The sequence below is a fragment of the Dermacentor variabilis genome, chromosome 10, assembly GCF_050947875.1.
Source record: "Dermacentor variabilis isolate Ectoservices chromosome 10, ASM5094787v1, whole genome shotgun sequence".
Classification (NCBI taxonomy): domain Eukaryota; kingdom Metazoa; phylum Arthropoda; class Arachnida; order Ixodida; family Ixodidae; genus Dermacentor; species Dermacentor variabilis.
The window spans coordinates 98,187,091-98,208,971 of NC_134577.1; the positions used below are offsets into that span (position 1 = coordinate 98,187,091).

Genomic DNA, 21,881 nt, shown 5'->3' on the forward strand with positions numbered 1-21,881 from the left:
GTGCTTAGAAGCTTAGACTACGCTTAGAGCCTCCGCATTACTTTATGGCCTCCGGCAGCAGCAGCCACAACATAGATTCTAGTTAGCAGTGGCCTGACTGAGCAATTTTGTCCTACGCTCTTTGACATGATAGCAGTGCGTAACCACGCAGACCAAGGGAACTCGGAAGCAATATTGCGAAGCACGACCTTGTCGTTTTACGCCGTTTTACCTTGTTTACGGCCGTTCGCCCGCTTCTTTTTTCTCAGCGTTTCTTCGCTGCCGCCCTCAAGCCGTCGTCATCCTCCTGCAAAGGATATGTTTCCCGCCTCGCCTAATGCCGTCAGCGTGCCCCCGGTCAACACTGGCCGCAAGCCACGTAATCACGGACGCCGAGAAGAACCCCAATATCTGTGAGCAGGAGTGCGTAGCTGTTGTCTTCACGGCCGCCATTTTACCATCGTTGCGGGCCATAACTACACGCTCAAGAGCTTGTCTGGACGTCTTTGTCACAGGATCCGTTTTCTGCAAAAATGTGACAAGACCGCAAGAATTATTACGAAGCATCTCACAGCGTCGTTTTCTTCCGGCCTAGTGACGATCGAGGCTTCTCTTCAGAGACAGGACCATATAGCAAGAACCATAGGAAGAACTTGCCTTCCATTGGAAGGTAAGTTCTTCCATCTAGCATTCAAGTTGAAAGGCTAAAGCCTACATTCCTTATCAGATACACGCCTTATTGGTGACTTGTTTTAGTAGTTTTAATGATTAACTGCGTGTTACGTGTTATGCTAATATTTAAACCTGTCTTATAGTGGAAGGCATTCATGCCAAGCAAGAGCATAATGACAAAGGCCATGGAAGGATGGGTGAGCTATTTCATTTCTTCTATACTTCTGGGACCATTTCTGGGTCACTTGTATTATTTCTAAGCAACTCTGTTTTCTTTAGTGCTTTACTAAGTGTTTTACTGCACTTCATTTCAGAACAAGCCATTTTCGCCAGGCAAGGTTAGTACATGGAGAGCTGTGGTTTGGCAGAAAAGATTTTTTTGCTTCTCTTTGTGTGATTATAGCCTTAATTACTGGGAAGATAAACTTTTTATAATGACCTAAAGTTCTAATATCTAACCACAATAATTTGATGCTTTTTCTGCAGAAGCAGATCACTAGGACAAAGTCCAATGACAGAAGGTAAGTGCTTTCACCTCTTACATTCAGCTAAAAGCATTTTTAGGCAAATGAATTTTCAGTAAACCATTTGCAGAGATAAGTGCCTGTGTCATAAGGGCACTATTGAGCCAGAAGCCTTTGAAAAATGATTCTGAAGAAAGGTAGAGAGCATATGAACACATTATCTGTTGCAGAGGCTCAGTGGATATGGAATTCTGCTGCTGGGTACAAGTTCACAACTTCGACTCGTGGCAATAGTGGTCGCATTCCAATTCGGACAGTAAAAATGCTCGTGTACCGTGCTTCGGGTACACATTAAATAACGGCCATGTGACCAAAGTTAATCCAGAGCCCTCCACTACTACAGCATCCCTCATGATCCATTCCACAGTTATGAAGCTCCGACACTTGCGTCCCCCTAATCTAAAACTCTCTATTAAACCCTGCAATTTTAAATATTTTTGAATGCATAAGTTTAATAGTGTGATTTTCAATTAACTAGCATGCACTCTGGGATTACAGATGATGACTGGCGTTTTCCTAACGACAATGCCCAGGGGGGCGACACACCTGGCATACCAAGTATGTTCTTTTATTCCCATACTCTCTGAACAATGCTTTCGTGAATGCGAAAATATTTGTATGCTGTAGACTGTGCTAGCGAACTCCATCAGGCTCATTTAATCCTGCTTCTGCCGCTATTTGCTGTGTGACAAGTACATTTGCTTTACTCTTACCTGAGTGCTCACGTGCACTTTGTATCTAACAAATAAATTTAAATGCCTTAAGCCACCCATACCACCATTCATAAAGCAACTGATCAAATGTTTCGTTTTTTATGCCGAAGTAATTGCCAGAATTTTTTTCTCTGCTCCCTGAATGTTGTATAGCTCAGCTTGTTTCTTATAGCAGCTATGCTATTTACTTGTGTCGAATGTAATGTAATTGTGTCTAGATAGCATTATTTCAATGCTAAGCTTGTTTTAAAGCACTTATTTGCACACATAGTGGCGTTAAAGGAGTCGCAAATATTGCATTGTTTTTATTCTTATCTAGTGCCTGAGAAAGACTTCGTACATCTCCCTGATGGATCAGTGAGTACTACTGCACACTATTCCTTTTCATGTTTTGTGCTTCAAAAGGTAATATTGGCATGCTAGCCTTTCAAACAGCCCATAAGGTTGTCACTGTCCTAACGAGATGGGGGAAATGGATGCTGCCTAAACCGTATTCACCGATTTTGTATGGCAGTAGTTTTCATTTTACTTATCATTATATTGAAGTTTATTCCCCGATGTTTCAGTCACTGAAACGACCCACCGCCGTTGCTTAGTGGCTATGGTGTTGGGCTGCCAAGCACGAGGTTGTGGGATCGAATCCCGGCCATGGCAGCCGCATTTCAGTGGGGGCAAAGTGCGAAAACACCCATGTACTTAGATTTAGGCGCACGTTACAAGAACCCCAGGTGGTCCAAATTATTCCGTAGTCCCCCACTAAATTGTGGTTTTGGAATGTAAAGCTCCATAATTAGTTTTTTAGTCACTGAAACTGAAGGTTGGTGGGCATGTTGAAGAACATAATTTCTTATGAGCAAACCCTGCTTTCCTTTTTCAGTCAATGAAAGCACATACAACCCAGATGCATTTCACATCCTTCCTTTCAGAATTTTTATTTCTGTTCTCTCAGTGCTCCAAAAATTACATAACTGGAGAAATTTAGATAAGACAGCTGGTTGCACAATTCATTTAGGGAGATACTTCTTTTCTAATAATATGAGTATGGATGTTTCTTGTTCCTTTCAGTTTCATCTGGCAGAAGGCGTGATCGTTTCTGCAACCCAAGCAGCAAAAATTTCGAACAACAAAAAACCAACGCTTGTATGCAAGGATACAGCTCAAGCGATATGGGGCACAGATGGCCTTGTCAACAGGAGCGTGAGTGGCATAGCTGCACCCAAGCAAAGAGCAGCTGGGGAGCTGCCAAAGCAGCCACTTACCCTTAAAAAAGTGAACATTGTGACAGGTATAATGGAAATATTTGCTTTTTATATATAGATTCCTGTAACCTTGAAATGTCTGTAATGGCATATTATGTGTCTAGATTTTGGCTTTGTCTATAAGATTCTTCGTTTCCTTGACATTTTGCTAACATTATTGAATCTTATGCACCGCTGTGCCTTTTTTTTTTTTTTGTTTTGCAGCCGCAGTCCGCTACTGGGGCCAGCTGAAAGGTGACGCCACTGCAACTGTGGCCTCAATAACAAAACTACTGTCCGAAAAAATTCAAGATGTGAGAAAATCGCACAAGCGACTGGCGCAATCCAAAGAAAAGCTCGATCTGTAGGATGTCAATAAATGAACTTTATCAATGAATTGGCCTAATTGCCCTTGTTTAGCAGCAGCTCTGAATGCAAGTGTGCCAATGGGCACCTTGAATGTATGGGGCTGCTGCCAATAATAGTGCCCACAGGTTCCAGCTGGTCCCAGTGGGGGCTGGGACCACTACCAACTGGTCCCAGCTGAACTGGTTCCAGCTGGTCCCAGTGGGGGCTGGTACCAATACCAAGTGATCCCAGCTGAACTGGTTCCAGCTGGGACCACAACCAATTGGGAATGTCACCATAAGCCAGTTGAATGGGGACCAGTTGGGAATCAAGTGGGACCACTTGGGATATTTTCACCTGGGCGTCCTTTTAGTCTGCAGCAAGGATGACCGCTCTCGCGCGAGGCATATAAGATGTAGAGCCTAGGCTTTAGTGGCACGTAGCTGCGCCGTTAGGGAGCCGGACATCATGGGGACATCTGGCAACACTGGGCGCAGACTGAACAAAACTTATTGCTCCCAATATAAACTCGCTCTTGCTTGCATTGCCCCCCGGATTGTGTGCTGCCAGCTACTAGAAGCTCAACAAAGTATTAAGACGAAACCAGCGCATCCATTGCATTGTTAGAAAATGAAAAGTACCATCGACAAGCAGAGCTCGTCCTTAGCTGTGTTGACTACAAATGCGAGGACGAGCCCAGCTAGTCCAAGGCACGGAAGGGGTTACTGCATGTACACAAATACATAAGGGGATAGATGGGCAGCCACCAGTTTAACTTAGTTGGTAGCTTGGGTGGTGGCTGCATCTCCGTACTCCACCAGAACATCTGTACTCAGCATGCAGAGGTTATGAGTTATCTTCCTTTTAGTTCTGTTCTCCTTTAGAGACAATATGAAGCTTATTGCAGATGCAATTGCCATTTATGCATTAATTTTTTTTGTAAAGTTATTTCCCCTTTGTTTCCTCCGGCTGCATTGTCAATTCATTTGGCTGCTCTCACAGGAAGGTATTTTATGCTTGAAATGTCGACACTGTTGAAGTGTACATTCGAGCCTTCTTACAACAAAACTGCATAGAACACAAATATATCTTCGTTATATCCGATATTCGTCATAAGCATACTTTCATAACGTCGAGATACACTTAAAATTTACTTCATTATATGCAATAATTTGCAGTATCCGTGTTGTATTGATGTTCAGTTATATACGGAAGTGCTCAACGAGCTAATTTAAAGGACGGCAGAAAAATTTTCGGATGACGACTTTCTTTCTCTTGGGGCCGCAATACACAGCTACATATAGACTTCCATAACAGTGACTGGCATATGCACAATCATGTCCCCAGCAGTTTAATATCGCACGGTTTCCATCACACAATTCTAGATTTCAAGAATCCCACCAGCAGGGGTGGATAACAATTGAGTGACGTAAATCAGAAGTACCCGCTTTCATAGCATTCATGTGTACTACGAAAGTGATGACGATAACGGACTCATCCATCCTCCGCTCGAGTTACGCCAGAGACATGCGCACTAGCATACCCTGGATGTGTTTCGGCAAATGCATGTGCAGTAGTTGCGAAAATGTCACACTGTTTTGCTCTTAAAGGGACCCTAAAACGATTTTCCACAAACGTACTGAGTCGTTAGAGTAGGTCCTTCTGATCATTAATTGACACATCTAAGCACTCCGAGTAAAGCGTGTAATTTATTACAAGGTTTTAAAAATCTACATCGCTGTAGATTGCAGCACACTGCTCGGCGGAATTTTCAGCTGCCCCTACCCATATGACGTAAATCACCCATATGACGTCACTAGGGCGAGCTATTAGATTGGCTGCCCAGGGCGTGTCATCGACAATTTTTCCACCTTTATGGCGAACAAATTATGTTCCTAACAGTTGGAATGTGAGTTAATTCGTTTCTATAAAAAGAAAGTAACAGAAAGAGAATGCACAAGAACAATTTCTCACTACACTTAAGCACTTCACACAAGCAGCAAGTGTCGTCTGCTTGAACTCCATTTTGACGAGCGCTCCGCGGTCAGAGTCGGTCTCAGTCCTTTCGTGAGCACTATGATTCGACTTTGTTGCCTTGTGGACTGCAAACGTAGCGACTGGCAATATGTCAAGCTGCAACATCGTGTCCCTCTGCAAGGCAGCAGACGAGCGAACTGGCTGCTGCGCATCGGACTGCCGTAATCTGGTCGGCGCCAGGATTTGCGCGTTTGCGGCCGTCACTTTACACCAGAAGATCACTAACACAATAGCGTTTTGCGAGTCCGGTATTAGGGCAAATGCAAGCGCAAGGGGACAGGGTCTGGTCGCTTGACTGTGCCGTTTAACGGGATGAGCAGACTCTCAAATGTGAATGGTCTGGACGGTGCAGCCTTGTGGCACAGAGCTCAACCATACACAGTAACAGTAACAAAATGTATTCTTCTTTGCTGCTGGTGTAAATTTTTCACAGTAGTGTAATCGTTAACACATTGTTTTTGTAAATGTTTAAAATGTTTTACGCTTGGTTAGAGCAATATTAGCTCTTCGTTTGGCTGGTTAAGCTCTGCGCCAACGGGTGGCTGGTCCGTGGAGACCGATCAGGCAGCTCACGTACGTCTACATTAAAGTTTCTTCATCACCCAGCTACTCAGCTAGCCTGTGGCAACCAGAATACCAGACACGTTCGGCGCTGCAACAGAATGCTCGCAACGCATGCTGCTTCGATAGCTCTCGCTTGGAGTTGACTGCCAAGCAGCTGGCGGAGAGTTTGGAGAGGCTTCGCGCGCTTGCTCCTAGAGAACCAGAAGTCGACAACACGATGTGCCATCATGACGCAGAGCAAGTGAAGGCGGAGCTTAGCCCTCGTCACTCAGTGAACGAGTTGAGGAGAAAATGCGTGACTATGGAGGAGGGTAACTTGTTATGATCCGTAGCTCCCTTAATATGAGACGTCTCACACAAATTTTGGTGCGAATGATTAACTTTAGCTGTACCCTACGCGTCTAAAAGATTTGTCCAAACTGTTTCAGGGGCCCTTTAAGAATGTTTTTGTGACAGCTATCACAATGAGTCTGGAGAAGGGAGTCTCGTACAATTTCATTTCTTAAGGTTAAAATTAAAATCATCTTTTAGTCATTTGCTGTCAGTCATACTCTGTGAAAGTGCTCCTTGTATGCATGCATGGCATATGCTATACTAAATTTAGCTTCTAAAGTTGGTGTCTACACTCCTTTAACACTAAGCCAAGTAGTACAGGCACTGTGAGACATCTACTGCCTTAGCTTCCTGTTCACATCAGTTGCAAAATGCTTTCATGAAAATTGTGCTGTGATAAACTGAAGGGCTTGCCATGCCATATGCTTTTCCGACCTCAATGGCCGCTGCTCCTTGAAGTGAATAAAAAGTCAGTCTGATGTGCTAATTTACGGCTGGGGATTTGCGGCATATGATGCACTACATTATCCACCTCATGCTCTTCAAGCAGACATGAGCAGTACTGAACAGAAAGGTGTTTATTCTATGATGCACTCATATTTTTATACAGGTGAAATAATGGCACCTTGTGCTGTACCTTGATGCCGAGAGAGTGCCGATACACATCAGTGAGCGAGACCTGCCAGGCCCAAGGCACGCCAGGACCACAAATAAAGACAAGACCCCCACGATAGTGTTATTTAAAAAACTAAAATTTATTACACCACTATAGTTTCTAAGACTCGGAAATCTAAAATAGTACACTTTCTCTCGCTCAACTCCTGTATGCACAATATTACAAGACGATGCCTTCATACAAACATTGTACACGTATACGTACACGCATATTTATACGTAGCAAGAACAAGAAGAAGAAAACACTTAAACCACACGGCCACGAAGAGAAGCTGCCCAGCTGCTAATGATGAGTAAGTAGCTTGGCACACAACGAAGGGAACAAGGGCAGAGACCACAGTCGAGGATGCACAGAGGTCGCTTAAACTAGCGGCCCTCTGATGGAAAACAACATTCAGTTTCTTTACAGCACCCACAAAAGTCGCGTAACCCACACCAGCCCACGGGCAACACGTCACATATGGTTTCCACACACTGACGAGTGCTGCACTGACAAATACGTGTTGTTGCCCAGCGACGGACATAATCATTGTCCATTCATGTGCGTGCACACTTTCAATGACACACCACATAAGTTCCCATCCAGTTTCTACTGCTCCTCATTATGCATGCCAAACAGGACAGAGTTCCAATATCAAAGTTGCTTTTCTACAAGTTCGCACAATATCTGATGAGCCTTTACGCTCGCACAAGCACATCGGTGGCTTCTGCTGGGTTGCTTGATAAAGTGCACTTAGATTCCAAGAATCCCATGCCATTTGCTTTGGTTGCTGAGTTAAACCTTAGAAACTGGATAAGAACATACAATCAAGGTTAAAGGAACCCAGCGTGTACCTCTAAATAATTAGTGTTGTTATGAGTTGAGGTACACCTTTTTAGATGAAGGCTGTCACCATGGACATCTGTCAGGCATATAAATAAAACACAGATACAGTGCAGATAAATTTAACGGACCTTCAAATTTCCGCAAAGACCACAAAAGTGTTCTTTGCCTAAACACATGGTTTACATGACAGGCCTTGTGTGTCGTAGGCATTAAAAAAAATGGTACAGTGTGGATACCAGTAGCCACCTGTAACAGAATTGCTATACCAAAAAAGAAAAAGAACAATATGGGTGCATTTTCATTGCAGCACATTAAACTGCCATCCATTTTCAGGATCACTGGCACTGCCAGTGCTCTGGCTCAGTCCTCCTGCAGTCTACGATAGCAAGCATGTTACAGTGTAGTCACCACAAACAAAGAAATAAGGCTATCAATTCATACAAAGAAACCACTGGCAAGAGGGGATGAACAAGAACAGAGCCCTGTCGCAAAAAGTTTGCCCACGAACACTCACTTTATGAACCTATTTTGCAGCAACATTTCGTACAAATAACCTCCAGCACAGCACCCTGATGCTCGCTAAATCAGACCTCGGCAGAGTACTGCGAGTTCGTTCGCTGACCTTCCATTAGGTACATCTAGGAAGAACACGGAAAAAAATCTAAGGAACAGATTGCTCTAAAAGACCCTCAGAGCTTCACCGGCAGGACACTCAAAGCACCAACCCCTCAGTCAGTGTCTGGGCGTCTTAATCTCGCATCAAAATCTGCACCGGAGCACTTTGAAAAAGCAAAAATACAAAAACTCAAAAAGAATGCAGACACTTTATATATGAGCAAACCAGAAGAGGACAAAACACTCTAATCTCAGCATGGGCACTCCCTTATTTCTGTCACCGGCTTCCCAAATATGATGCATCACGGAAGAAGAAACACAAGGTCACTACCAAACATGCTCGTAACTGATTACCCATCTTTTTGCTTCATCATTAAAGAAATTTATGAGATGGCTCGGCAAGTTGGCCCCTCACACTAATGGTGCAAGACTGAGAATGTGGCCACACTGGAAGAAACGGTCTTCTGTCGCGAAGCCAAATGCAGCCCTCCATTGCGATGGGTTGGCTAGTCACAGTGTGAACAGTTTAAGTTACAATGGAAGAAAAATAACAGAAAAAGGACACTCCAAGCCAGCCATCGCATGTGCAAGCAAGGCCTGATGCAACCCTCGTAGATCACAGATTTACATGAGATGCCACCCTTTCCACATTAACACTGACATGGCCCACGGGCCCTCAAAGAAGGACACATTCTCAGCCCGTATCCATACTAAGCAGCATGAAATACCACAATGCAGAATTCAAAAGATGCAGTACCTGCGCGAGTCTTTGTGTCGTGTGTTATGTTACTTTCCGCTGTTCTCATGAATACAAGTTCCTTTGTTGAAATGTTGGCCCCAACCAGAGAACTCCTTTGTTTGGCCACTGTTCACCACGTCGAGTCTTCCTCTTACAGTGAGCTTCCTGTCTTGTTTGGATTCCCACAAACTATTTCTCTCTCATTAGACAGTTGCAGTACTATGCTGTTCTGGCTGCTTGCATAGACACATGCAAAATGGCTACAGCCATGCTGTACATAAGTCCTCGGTGAGACTTTTAGTAGAGCTCTCCGCATAGCAAGTGTATGGTTAATGCCAAATTCCGTGGCACCATCCAATATACTCAAACCAAAGCACTCTCGTGACAGCAGCGGCATCTTTTGGTGGCCTGGCAGCGTCTGCAGAAGTGGCTTGTCTCAATAATGACAACAAAACAGCTTCGTGCAACCGTTGGGTGGATGACACGTTTTATCTTCTGCTGAAGAACTTTGGCCAAAGTCATAAGAGTTTTCTACAAAAGTCATAACAGGAAACTCAGGTGCAACTGTGAATGGGAGCTGCAAGACCAGCGGTTTGGTTAGCGCACAGATTCACCTAAATTTTGTACTTCTAGCTTCAAACAGCTTTTCACATTGCAAATTGATAATTTCAGACACAAATATTGCACTATAAACGCAATGATTTGCAGCGATAATTCGTGTGCATGGGAAACTATTGCCTGCAGGCACTTTGCTTAGAAATTCAGAGAGATGAAGCCTGGTAAATAATGCAACAAGAACGTCTGAAGCCACAGACACAAACATTAAACAAATACGTGCATGGCCACAATTCCCGTGGTAGCTGCACGATCCCAGCATCACAGCTCCCTCTAATTAATTTTATACACAACTATATAGCCACAGCAACATTCACCTATGGAGAGTCCCACAGATGCACTTCAGTGCTCCTACCAGAGAGACATAGGAAAGCGAGTATTAGTTGTAATAAAAGATGGCCTTTTTTTTACATTAGTTGCCGCAATAACATTTCAGGCCTCGCGTAAATGGAGCCACAGATAGCTTTATGAGAAAGGCTGCCACCATCGAAAGACCGAAAGACCACAGAAAGTGGCACGCTACTCCCCTCACTGAAGAACCCAAACCACAATTAGCAACATTATGAAAAAAGCCCGAGACAAGAAAAAGAGCAGAGAAAAGGTACACGACTCGACTTGTGTCTTGCGAAAAACATGAGCAAAGCCAATGGACAGAGTGAACGGGACGCAATGTGTGAATCGAGGGAACCCTGTCTGCCTTTGGAAAACACGCTTCAATGATTTTTGTGACCTGAGGCTACAGATATGTTCTGTTTCTGGATTCTGCTGTGACCGTTGGGGTTAACGGAAAGCTTGCTTCGGCAGCGCTAGCCGCAACTTGCCCCGGCACTTGGACGAATTCCATCGCTGGCTGGCGGCAATGTGTCAACAAGGTGACAAATGTATAAAAATTTACAATGAGGCCCGAGAAAAATGAAGATAAGATGGGGAAGAATTAAAAAAAGAAAAGTAGTTGCAAGGTGCATGTGAGTGCTGAGTGAATCTAGTGAGTAAACCCTGTTTGTTGTTGTTCTGTTTGTTTGATGACCGATGTGAACTTCTACAAGACTGCTCCTATGCCTCCAACTCAAAAAGAAAAGAAAAAACATATGGTGCACGGAATCGTTCACAGGTGCGGTGTCATGCCTGTCAGGCGCTCGTAGCACTTTGCCGAAAGAAATTAACTGTGTCAGTTCTGAAACACCTAGTTAATGCATTTACTCTGGTCATGCTCGAAACCTGAAATGAAGGAGAGGTGCCGTGCCACCCTCCTCTTACTCTAGGCCTCTCAATATGACCCCTCATGGGATGACATCGCCGTCACCAATCACCGAGGTCGAGTTCACAGCCTGCCCACAACGCGGCGCCACTGCACACTCTGCACTGACAATGGACAGTGCATCGCCTCCCAAAGATTGGTAAACGATGCAGAATTCACGCTTTCAGGTAAGAGCCTCGCAATGTTTCAAACGGAGTAGTTCACAATGCTGTTAAACAAATAACCACAGATTACACCAGGAGTTCCAAGGCAGTGCGTGCTACAGCAATGGAATCCAAAACATCCATCCGGTGGAAGTGGGTAACAATGTTAGGAGAGGTGCATAAATTGGAGTTGCTGCACATCACTTTGGCGTAATCTTAACAACAACGGTCATCGAGGCATCTTTTAAGGCAGCATCAAGATTGCAGCAGGTCACTACAAAAGTGCTACCACTAGAGAAGCTAACCCCTGCATTCACGAACTTACCTCAACTCAACGCTCTTCCTCGACTCTGCCGAGCGCATGGAAGCACTGCCTATCAACCGAAGCAGTCACCGAGCTTCGACAACACTCCTCGGTGATTCCCGTGATGAGGAGTCGCTTAAGAAACACCCCTCCAATCCTGTGCCTTTGAGTAAATGCTAAAGAGTGCTATCACAAAACTATAGTTCAAGAATAAGTGAGAGGTGTTACTAAGGCACAGTGACCGCTTCAATTCATGGGTTGTGCTGCCCTATGCAGAGTCATTGCAGAGTCAAGCACCAAGTTGAAGCACATTCGTGAATACGGCCTCAAGTCACAGAAGCCAAGGCACCGCACACGACAGGTGGAGATTGCACGATCTGTCTTCAAGAGCTAAGCGTTGCCTTTTATTTTGCTTCTTCTTTAATCTGATGTAAACAAAAGCAATGTACTAATCTTTTCCACCAACAAAGAAAATAATGCCACTATGTTCCAATTAGCTTCAGTGGCTGTTAACTACTTCGGCGGCTCAACTTGACGAGCCCGTCATATTTCCCCAATTCTTTCTCCCCGTGCTGCAGTAGGAGTGTGTCGCATGATTATTATTATAATCATTATCATAATCATTATCATAATCATCATGTGACGATGGCCACCTTCACAGAAAGGCCACAGGAGTGCCCCCTAAACAAATGAAGCCAATAGACAATAAAACCAAAGAAAGCGCAAGGTAAACTACTTATTACTTGCTATTTGCCCTATGTTTCCCTTTGTTTTATTGTCCGTTAGTTTCATATAATTGTGGTTAACAAGAAATGGGTCTCTTAATTCCCCTGCTTCCCATTCAGGAGCACCCCCTGGCCATTTCTACGGGAGCACTGGCTTCCTCAGTCTATACCGCACGGGCACCTTTTTTTCGTTCTCGGCATAAACAACACAGACAGTACATAGACAAAGGAAGACACACCTTACGGAGACAACAGACAATGAGTAAAATAGAAAGAGACAAGGACAACAGCCCGAGGCAGAAATTTGCCACAAACAGCTACAGTGCACAAGGCCTCCAATTCTACATCAACCCGGCAAAGAAGTCTGCCGCCGCTAAGAGAAAAATATGATACACATCACGGACAAACTAGCTTAATTTAAGAAATCAACATCGGTACAAAGTGGAGCTGCGATACTAATGCAGAACGGTTGACGACTGGCCTGGCCTGCAACACTGCAAAGCACCATAACCAGTGGAAACGAGACGTGACATAGAAGTGGACAGCAAGCCAATGAGCAACAGGCCTATTAATCAGTTGTTAGTTGACACACAAATTATTAGTCCAACAATTTCATGCCACTGTCTGTCCTGAGCTATGACACCCACGTCATGTGTCTTATATCCTGTTTTGCTTTTGCTTTGCTTTTTTGTTTGCTTGTTGTTGTTGTTGTTGTTGTTGTAGTTGTTGTTTCGTTTTTTTTAGGAACCAGTCCTCGAACGAGCGTCAGGACAGTGTGTAGAACGCTCACTGTTTCATTTTAGTGGCCTCTTCGAAAAATAAAGAAGCAAACTGGCCAAACCCTCTATTCTGCCGGGTCCTGCTATTCAGTCCCCACAAGCACGCTCTCTGGGCTGCCTGCAGATATGGCCCATTGCAGCTCAGCCACTGTCCCAGATGATGGTTGAGATTAATCACTTTTCCAACACACAGGGGCAAGGGAAAGACACACTGATATAGAAGGCATGGTCTCCTGCTGCACAGACAGCAACGGCATGGTATAATGATCGTATTGTGGCCCTGCTATGCCAAGCGCCTGCGTCAAGCAGCACCCTAGTCTGATGTGCAATGTCTCAGTGAAGGAACAACAAAATGAGTCATGGGTTGCATATACAGATGACCCAAACAGTGAATCTCTCAAAGTTATCTAAAAATGTCAGGGGGACAGGTGGACTCTCAGTAACCCATGTTGCAAAAGTGGGCAGTTAACAGTTGCCAACACTGTACCCTGTCCCATCATAACTCGGCAAAGTAAGAAGGCTTCAGGTGCAGTCAAGCAATTGGATCCCGGTAGCCCATCACTCCACCTGCTAGGCTGAACCAAAGTAGGAGCTATCGCCCGCTCCAAGAAGCGTCGTCTACGTCGTCCGTTCTGTCATTGGTGAAGCACATGTTTCCCAAGCAAAACGTTGCCTGCTTACCACCAACAGGCTTTTACTACTTAACGAAGCCCCTACCCATGCAGTCATCCATAGGCAAACACTATTAATTATGAAGAGCTACTCAAAAATATGGAGACACTCAAAAAACATGTTACTCACTTGTCGTCCCCTTGCACCAATGTACGTATTTCTAAGCTAGAACCCAAGGTGGTGCCACATCTACGTCCACTGAAGTTCTTCATTTTTTTTAAGGGGCTAAAGGGGCTTTGACTTAATAGAAGCAATAGCAAAAACTGTCTGAAACAAGAATTTGTGGCTGTTAACAAAATGAAATCTAACGGCTCTCTCACACGTGAAGTGAGAAGGTCCCACAGCCTTGCCTGTTTGCCGAGTCACGGTGAGACTGAGTATATCGGCCCCAAAGCATGAAATGAATGTGACGAGTGAAACATTATCTTCGGTACATCCATGCAGCAACAAGGATCAGTGATTAGTATGGTTCTAGAAGCACCCTCAGTCTGCTTAGAGTGACAGTGTCATCGAGTTCATGAGCTCTCACTGTCTGCTACAAGGACGGGAATGGGTTGGGCGGGATGTGGCGAGGGTGAAAAGTGACAACGGGTGATAATTGACAATGGATAATGAGGAAAACAAACCGGGAAGAATGGCACATCCAGGCTTCTGTGAACGACAAACCTGAACGTGCCTGTGGACACTACATTTGTGCCTCACATACATAAGTGGGTTTAAATGCCACAGCAATGCCATTTTTGCAAAATTGGCAGTGGCCTCAGTGCTTTCCTCAAAGATCACCTGTGAGATTCTGTTGTTGCTACTGCTGCTGTGTCAACTAAAACACACGTTGCACTGGACACACCTTGAAGGGCAATTCGAAGCAACATTATCGCTGCCTGGTAGCAAATAAAATTTTTGCTAACACAAAGGTAATTTAATTTTGCCTTGCCAATACAACAAAATCACGATATAGCGAATGCAGATATATGACGAATTATCGAGTATCACAAAGGAAATCCAAAATTTGCTCTGCCATGATTTATTTAAGTGAGTTTTCTACTGACTGTGATGAAACCAAAGATGCAAGAGCCATGACAGTATAGGTTATAGCAAAGGAAATATTTGTTCGCTTGCAGCTTAAAGTATGCATTCTAGAAGCAAAAATTAAACAATCCGAAAGAGCAACTGAAATGGCATATGCAGGTTGTGCACGTGCGACTTAGTCAGCAGCTTGGCTTGGCTGTCCCACAGTTGGCTTGCGGACGTGCCAATCCTGTGTAATCAGCCAGATTGCACAGCTGCATATTAACGATGATGCAAAGTGCGTGTTTTAATTCTGCATTGCTCACATGCAATATATTGGCATGGCAAGCCGACAGAATGCCATCAAAATAGTCTGGACAATCTTTTCTGGCCTGCCTGAGCCATTATGCTTGCCTTTCTCTCACCCGGACCTGATTGTGACTATATTTTGACAAAGACAACATGTACACTAATAACAAATGCTGAATATAATGAAAGTATTTTCATGTCAGGTGCGACTTCCGTTATAACGAGGTTTGACTGTACCAACCACTCACTGACTGGCTGCCCAAGCGAGCATGAAAGAGCAGGCCTAGCTGGAACTGCACTGCCTACAGAGCTACAGCTATCACAGCAAGTCTGGGCGTGTTTAGTCACCTGACCAGCAGGAGTCACAGTGCAGCATTGAGTAACACAAACAACAGTGCCACGCTGGTGTGGTTTTACCGTTCGTGCCTTAAGCAGTGACCAAACACCACCGACCGAGTTTGCTAACAAACTTCACATCCTGAGTCAAGAAATGTCGCCAAATGATATTCGATGCGCATAAGTTCAGAGGCAGACGGGCCTGCTACACCAGGAGCAGTCAAAATGTTTCCAGAATTGTTTTGCTGACACCGAACGAGCGATGGGATAGCATGCACATGCTTGGGGAGGGGGCAAGACATGTTTGCATGCGCAGGCAGAGCAAGTCTCGACAGGCATCACTGGCCGTGAGTGGTGGGCAGTTGTGGATTCATGAATGTGATTGGTGGGCGGTCGGCCTAACGTCACAGTTAAGCAGCATGCGATCATGAAGTTCATGTGCAAATTGGGAAAATCAGCTTTAGAGACACTGTCGGTCCTCCAGCAAGTGTACGGTGACAACGCACTAAAGAAAACCACAGTTTGCAACTGGTTTGCATGGTTTAAGAAAGGGCACAAGACGTTAGAGGACGACGAACGCAGTGGGAGACCGTCGACAACCCGAAACGACTAAATGATTGCCAAAGTGGAAAAACTGATTCGCCATGATCAAAGAATGACACTCTAGGAGTTAAAGCAAGAAGTGGGTATCTCCCACGGATCAATTCATACCATTTTAAGCAATGATTTGAAGATGAGACACGTCAGTGCGAAGTTTGTTCCGAGGCAGCTAAACGCAGATCAGACGACTGTCGCATGACAATCGTTGGCAAGCTGTTTGAGACGAGTACACAGGACCCAACGTTGCTCCAACAGGTCGTCACTAATGATTAGTCTTGGGTTTTCGCCTACGACCCGGCAACGAAACAGCAGTCACTGGAGTGGCACACACCAGCGTCTCCCAGACCAAAATAATCATGCATCGTCGGATCCAAAGTGAAAGCAATTCTCATTGCATTCTTTAAAACTTGCCGTGGTTGCTTAGTGGCTATGGTGTTGGGCTGCTAAGCACAAGGTCGCGGGATCAAATCCCGGCCACGGTGGTCGCACTTCGATGGGGGCAAAATGTGAAAACACCTGTGTACTTAGATTTAGGTGCACGTTAAAGAAACCCAGGTGGGCCAAATTTCCGGAGTCCCCGACTACGGCGTGCCTTATAATCAGTTTGTGGCTTTGGCATGTAAAACCCCATAATGTAATGTGCATTCTTTGACATCGACGGCTTGGTGCACCATGAGTTCGTACTGCCTAGACAGTCTGTTACTGGCCATTTCTACGTGTAAGATTTGCAAAGGGTGCATGATGCAGTTCGAAGGACGCGATGAGACAAGTGGCAAGGCCAGTGGTGTCTGCATCACAATAACGCGCCAAGCCACACATCACTTGTTATGCAACAATTCCTCGCCGAGAATAACATTCCAGTCATCCCTCAACCACCGTGCTCTCGGAATCTCGCTCCAAGTCACTTTTGGCTGTTCCCTACTCTGAAAATGGGCCTCAAGTGGACACGTTTTAAAACCGTGGAGGACATCAAAGCAAATGCGACAGCTAAGCTCTCACAGATTCCGAAAGAAGCCGTCTACCGCTGCTTCCAACAATGGCGAGAGCGATGGAACAAGTGTGTGTGCATGCAAGGGTCATACTTCGAAGGTGATTAGGTAAGCATTGCCATAGGTCATAACATTAGCATGCTGAACCACCATTCCGTAAACTTTTTGACTGCCCCTCGTATGTCAGTGCATGTCGTCAAGTGTCACTCAATGCAATGTGACATCCAACAGTAAATTGTTTGGTAGGGTCTCACACCTTCTCGGGTGATATTTACGACTGATGGCTTCCAGCGCGACTTTCATTGCAGTGTTCAGCCTAATGTTTCACTACAGCCAATGGACATTTTGTCTATGTGCTCAAGAAGCACACAATGCAACAACAGTGCTCAGGCAGCAAGTTCCCACACATTTTAGCACATCTGCTTCCGTTGGCTTAGCCAAAGAGCTTGCACTGAAGGCGACATCACCAAAACGTGATCAAATGGGAACGTGGCCATTGCTACACTATGTATCAGTGACACAGCAGCAGCACGTTTGTTTGCAATGAGGAGACAGCACTTAAAAGGCGGAGTGTAGCCAACACCAAGTGGGAGTCACAGCCAACAGCTTTCACAGTATTGCAATCGGCCTTATGAAATAAAATCTCATTGTCAATGTTTCGCATTACACAAATAAAAACAACTGCAACACAGCTTTAAACAAGTACAACCACCAGTGTTGCTCCACACCACGCAACCAGTTCTTGGCCTCTGCCAAAGGACAGCTGCAGTTCAACGGGAACCAGACCAGCAAAATGGCTTAGCCCTGGTGCTGCACTATTGCGCAAATCAACTCAAGGCAATGTAATGAAACCCACAAAAGAGCAAGTGCATGTGTTAAACTCAAAACCCAATGAACCGGACCTCTTCGAACATTGATAGGTTAATGAATGCAGGTGAACTAGGCTGTACATGCCACAACCCACAGGTACGGCGTCATTCTCTCTATTTCAAGATTTGGCGCCCCACTTCAAAGTAAAAGAAATCTGTGCTGTGGGCACCCAGCCATAGGGCAAAGCTTGGCAAAGCTTCCAACCAATGAATTAGCAGCAAGTGCCCTTAGTGAGAATTAAAACTGCTGCAGCATGTTACAACTGCACACTTTAGAACAAAATGCCAAACGTACTTCCAGGTGCAACTTGACTAAAAGTACTGGCACAAGGGCAAGAGGTGCAGAACGAGCTCCTCCAAGCACTGTTACTAAAGAGTGCACCACTCCCTTTTTCTCGAGTTCAACTGAAGTTAAAGTTACACGTGCAGTGCTTGCAGCAATTGTTTCTGGAACAAACAAAATTTTGTCCAGAGACTCACAAAACATCTACCAGCATCACGGCACCAGTGTCTCGACTCTGGTCAACAATGCCACACTCAATTCTAGTGAGATATGCACAGGAAGAGCCCGCTAGGACGCTGTCTGGTCATCGTCATCATCATTTTGCTTGCCCCAGAGCCAGCAATTCCTGCCCAGTAGGGCAGGCAGGCATGCTAGCATCTCCAAACTACAGGCGACAGAGTGTTGTCATACAGTTACTGCTTTACCACTACCGGTACCATTATCACCTCTTCCAGCAGTCTATCTGTACGTCTAGGGCACATTAGACGGCTGGTACACCCATGAGCAAAAGTATACGGACCACTGCATTGACGTGCCTTCTGACGGCACAGCGTCTGCAGTCGAAAATGAAGCCAAAGCGGCGGTGAGCATACATGTCCCACCATAACTGCCAGCGTGTTATATTGCTTTCTCTGGAAAGGTTACGCTGCTCGTCTACTAAACGTCAAAAGGGTGCTGCTTGCTCTACTCTGTCACATCCTCGCCGCTGTTTCACTGAGTTGGTGCGGCAGAGTTGGCTAGTGTGACCGCCGCGCGCCGCAATTCTGTTGTTATCGTGCAGCCTGCTGCCTTCTCTCGCGCCTTTTGATGAATCGCGCATAACATCTTGCTTGTTATTGGGGCGCTATAGTATCGGAAACGCTTCCAATATTTGCTCCTGTGTGCTGAAGCAAGGTTTTCAATCGGTGTACCTTGTCATGACGTGGAGTGCGACAGAGTATCGACAATATATTATCTGAGAGCAACATTAGCATGTCAGCTTACCCTAAGAATACTCAAGAGACAAACGAATCTTCAAGTTGCCTCCTTCGCCAATTGTGGAACGTAATCTACTTTCTAGTGGCAGACGCAAATTAAACTCTATAGCAGCATGCGGCATGTTACTGCCCTGTTCTTATATTTTGGCCTGTGGCAATGTTCCCGCAGTGGTCTATAGGGAGACTTACCCGCGCATTAAATGCACACATCTTCATTGAACAGTTTCAGAAGACAATAGCTGCATGGTGGCTTTTTTATCTTGTTAGTCTTTTGAGTGATACATACAGGCACCATTCATAATCAGTCGCAGTCCACTTGAGTGACAAACTACATTGATTGCAACAACTTTCTTGATATCATGGCAGCAAAGGTTGGAGGCATTTCCGATTATATAACGCCGCTGCAAGGAGCAAGCAATTCGGTGCGAGTGATCATAAGGCGCCAATGGAGCTTCTTAGCTGTGCGACATTCAAAGAAATCCAATGTGCAGTGGACATGCAAGCCAGCTCTGCCGCGGCTACTCACTGAAACAATGGCATAGATGTGACGGAGCAAAGAAAAAGCGAAGTCGACGAGCACTGTAGCCTCACCAGGGAAAGCTATACGACATGTCGGTAGATATGATGGGACGTGCACGCCGACTGCTGCGCTGACGCGATTCTCAACAGTAGGTGCCACGCACCGCTAGAAGGCGCGTCCGGTTCAATTTGCGATGCGCTTCCGTGGTCTGTATAATTTTGCTCACGGGTGCACCCAGGTACACCGGTGTACACAGCTGGTACTCTGGTGCACAGCTGGTATCTAGGTATCAGCTTCTCAGCTGGTATGAGCTGACATGAACTGGTACCGGCTGTACCAGATGCCAGCTAGCACAAAGGTGGTGGCAGGGAACTGGCAGTATGCTATCGTGCTCTAATGTTGCACTTGGTTTTCATGGGGTATGTGTACGAGGATGCTCGTTTCCATGACCTCCGGTCACCATCGCATTCTGCCACAGGAACGACGGTTCTTGCCTGGATCATTAGAGAGGCACGCCTCGCCATCACCTCCCAACTCCAGGCAGTGTTGCACACTATACTCTGGTGAGGAGGTCTACAAGCGGGGAAAGTACTTGCCAGCAACACTGCCTGGTTATCATCCCGCCGCATTTGACAGAACCAGCGATTCTATCCTGGAGGGGGCGGACAGACACGGGCGTGCCGTGCTAGCGGCACGCCCCAGAGGGGTTCGTCAGCGGTGGCTGGGGGTGGAGGGGTTGCATCTTTTGGGCCTCTTCCGGGGGGAGCGCCTGCTAGGGGGGCCGGGGGGCGCCTCCGCTGCCGCCCTCCGGAGGGCCGGCCCCCCTCGTCACCTGGGCATGCTGCCCGACGCCTGGCGGCTCGAGATGCTGAAAGACAGGTGTGCACAGTGTTCAATAGCACTATTACAGCTAAATATTATAATAAAGAACACAACTATATCATCAGTCTCATCATCATCAGACTATATAAACTAAAAAGTAAAGCAAAAAGGTGCAGAAAAAACAAAAAGGTTTTATCCTTGATTTCATACTTGAATGGGAGGTGAATGCAAGGACAAGAGGCAATGCAAGATTGAGCATGACTACCATATTTTTCTCACTATTGACCGCGGACTTGGTCAGGTTCAGAAACTGAAATTTTGCTCTGTGGGCTATCTGTATCGGCATACCATACATGATTTAACTTTTTTAGGATCACAAGGACGTCTGAAAAAAAGCGTATTAAAAAAACTAGACCTGACTGCAACTGGAACATTTTACCATGCTAAATCACATAACAAAATTGACTGAAGATTGGCGAAAGCTACGAGCAAAACAGATGTAAACTCTCTGTGTACAATCCTTTAAAAAAAAAATCCACATTCAAGATTTGTTCCATTAGATTAAACAGCAGGTGGGGATTAGCCAAGGAAGAATTCTTTATTTTAAGCTCAAATTTGCCTCTGCGAACTGTGAACCTGGGGTAGGCTATAGTGTGAAAAGCACAGTTGCTTTTTGGTCACTGCAAGAAACATACCACTACAATGCTGGCTATGTAAACATAGAATTTAGACTGTGATCATTGCAATAAGCTTCCAAGACGTGTGAAGGCATAGCTTCTGCTACTGAAGTGATCAGGGCATGGCTTGCCATAGGGTAAACGGTAATAGTACAATCAGGAACTGACTTGCAAATAGAAAAATAGCATGCACAAAAGGAACTTCAGTCTCCAATGATCCCCTCCAGCCCTAGCAGTCATTAACCATGACTATAAACCAGAACAAATATCCCTCAGTGTTGCACAGTGTTGTGGTAATCTTGTTAACCTCTCCCATCTTTTGCCATGAACAATCTTCTCTTCCAGGCAAAAAAAACTGAGTGGAAACACCTAGCACTACCTGATTGAGAGTTTTAGCTTGTCTCCAAACACCTCACCATTTACGGACCAGGTTACCGACACTGTGGAGGAAATTAGCAAAGCTGGTTGCAAAATCTTGTAATTCTTTCCCCAATTTCAATGCATTTAAAAAATTGTTGTGTCGCATGTGTTTTCTTTGAAGGAAAATTTGAAGGAAAGGGCTTTATGTTAATGATTACGTATCTTGCTACCCACGGCTAACGCTTAGCACCAGCAGAATGTGGTAACTCACTGCAGTTGTAACTGTGTGTGCTCTCTGTTTATACTCTGCGTCACAAAATGTCACTACCAGTATTGCTGCTGCAGTGTACCACTCGAGTGGACCAGTTTTCC

General features: G+C 45.3%; 2 protein-coding genes across 2 annotated transcripts in view; one reads left to right on the forward strand and one right to left on the reverse strand.

Moving 5' to 3' along the window:
• Positions 1–228: 228 nt before the first annotated feature.
• LOC142559348 (BEN domain-containing protein 5-like) lies at positions 229–11,977 on the forward strand. Its single transcript, XM_075670961.1, has 9 exons — positions 229–649; positions 795–848; positions 966–989; positions 1,138–1,172; positions 1,674–1,733; positions 2,208–2,245; positions 2,954–3,173; positions 3,352–3,490; positions 11,860–11,977. The coding sequence occupies exons 4-9, from the start codon at positions 1,163–1,165 to the stop codon at positions 11,975–11,977; spliced, it is 585 nt and encodes a 194-aa protein (XP_075527076.1). The 5' UTR covers positions 229–649; positions 795–848; positions 966–989; positions 1,138–1,162.
• Positions 7,143–21,881, reverse strand: part of Cdc14 (cell division cycle protein 14) — a 65,825-nt gene continuing 51,086 nt past the window's right edge. The window contains exon 12 of the mRNA XM_075673213.1: positions 7,143–20,518. Coding sequence (XP_075529328.1) covers positions 20,479–20,518 — 40 coding nt within the window. The 3' untranslated portion in view covers positions 7,143–20,478. The remainder of the gene's footprint in view (positions 20,519–21,881) is intronic.

Bases quoted from the DNA above. Each gene is read 5' to 3' on its own strand.
- LOC142559348 (XM_075670961.1), top strand. The intron at 2,246-2,953 runs GTGAGTACTACT...TGTTCCTTTCAG, and splicing joins TACATCTCCCTGATGGATCA to TTTCATCTGGCAGAAGGCGT. The intron at 3,174-3,351 runs GTATAATGGAAA...TTTGTTTTGCAG, and splicing joins AAAAGTGAACATTGTGACAG to CCGCAGTCCGCTACTGGGGC.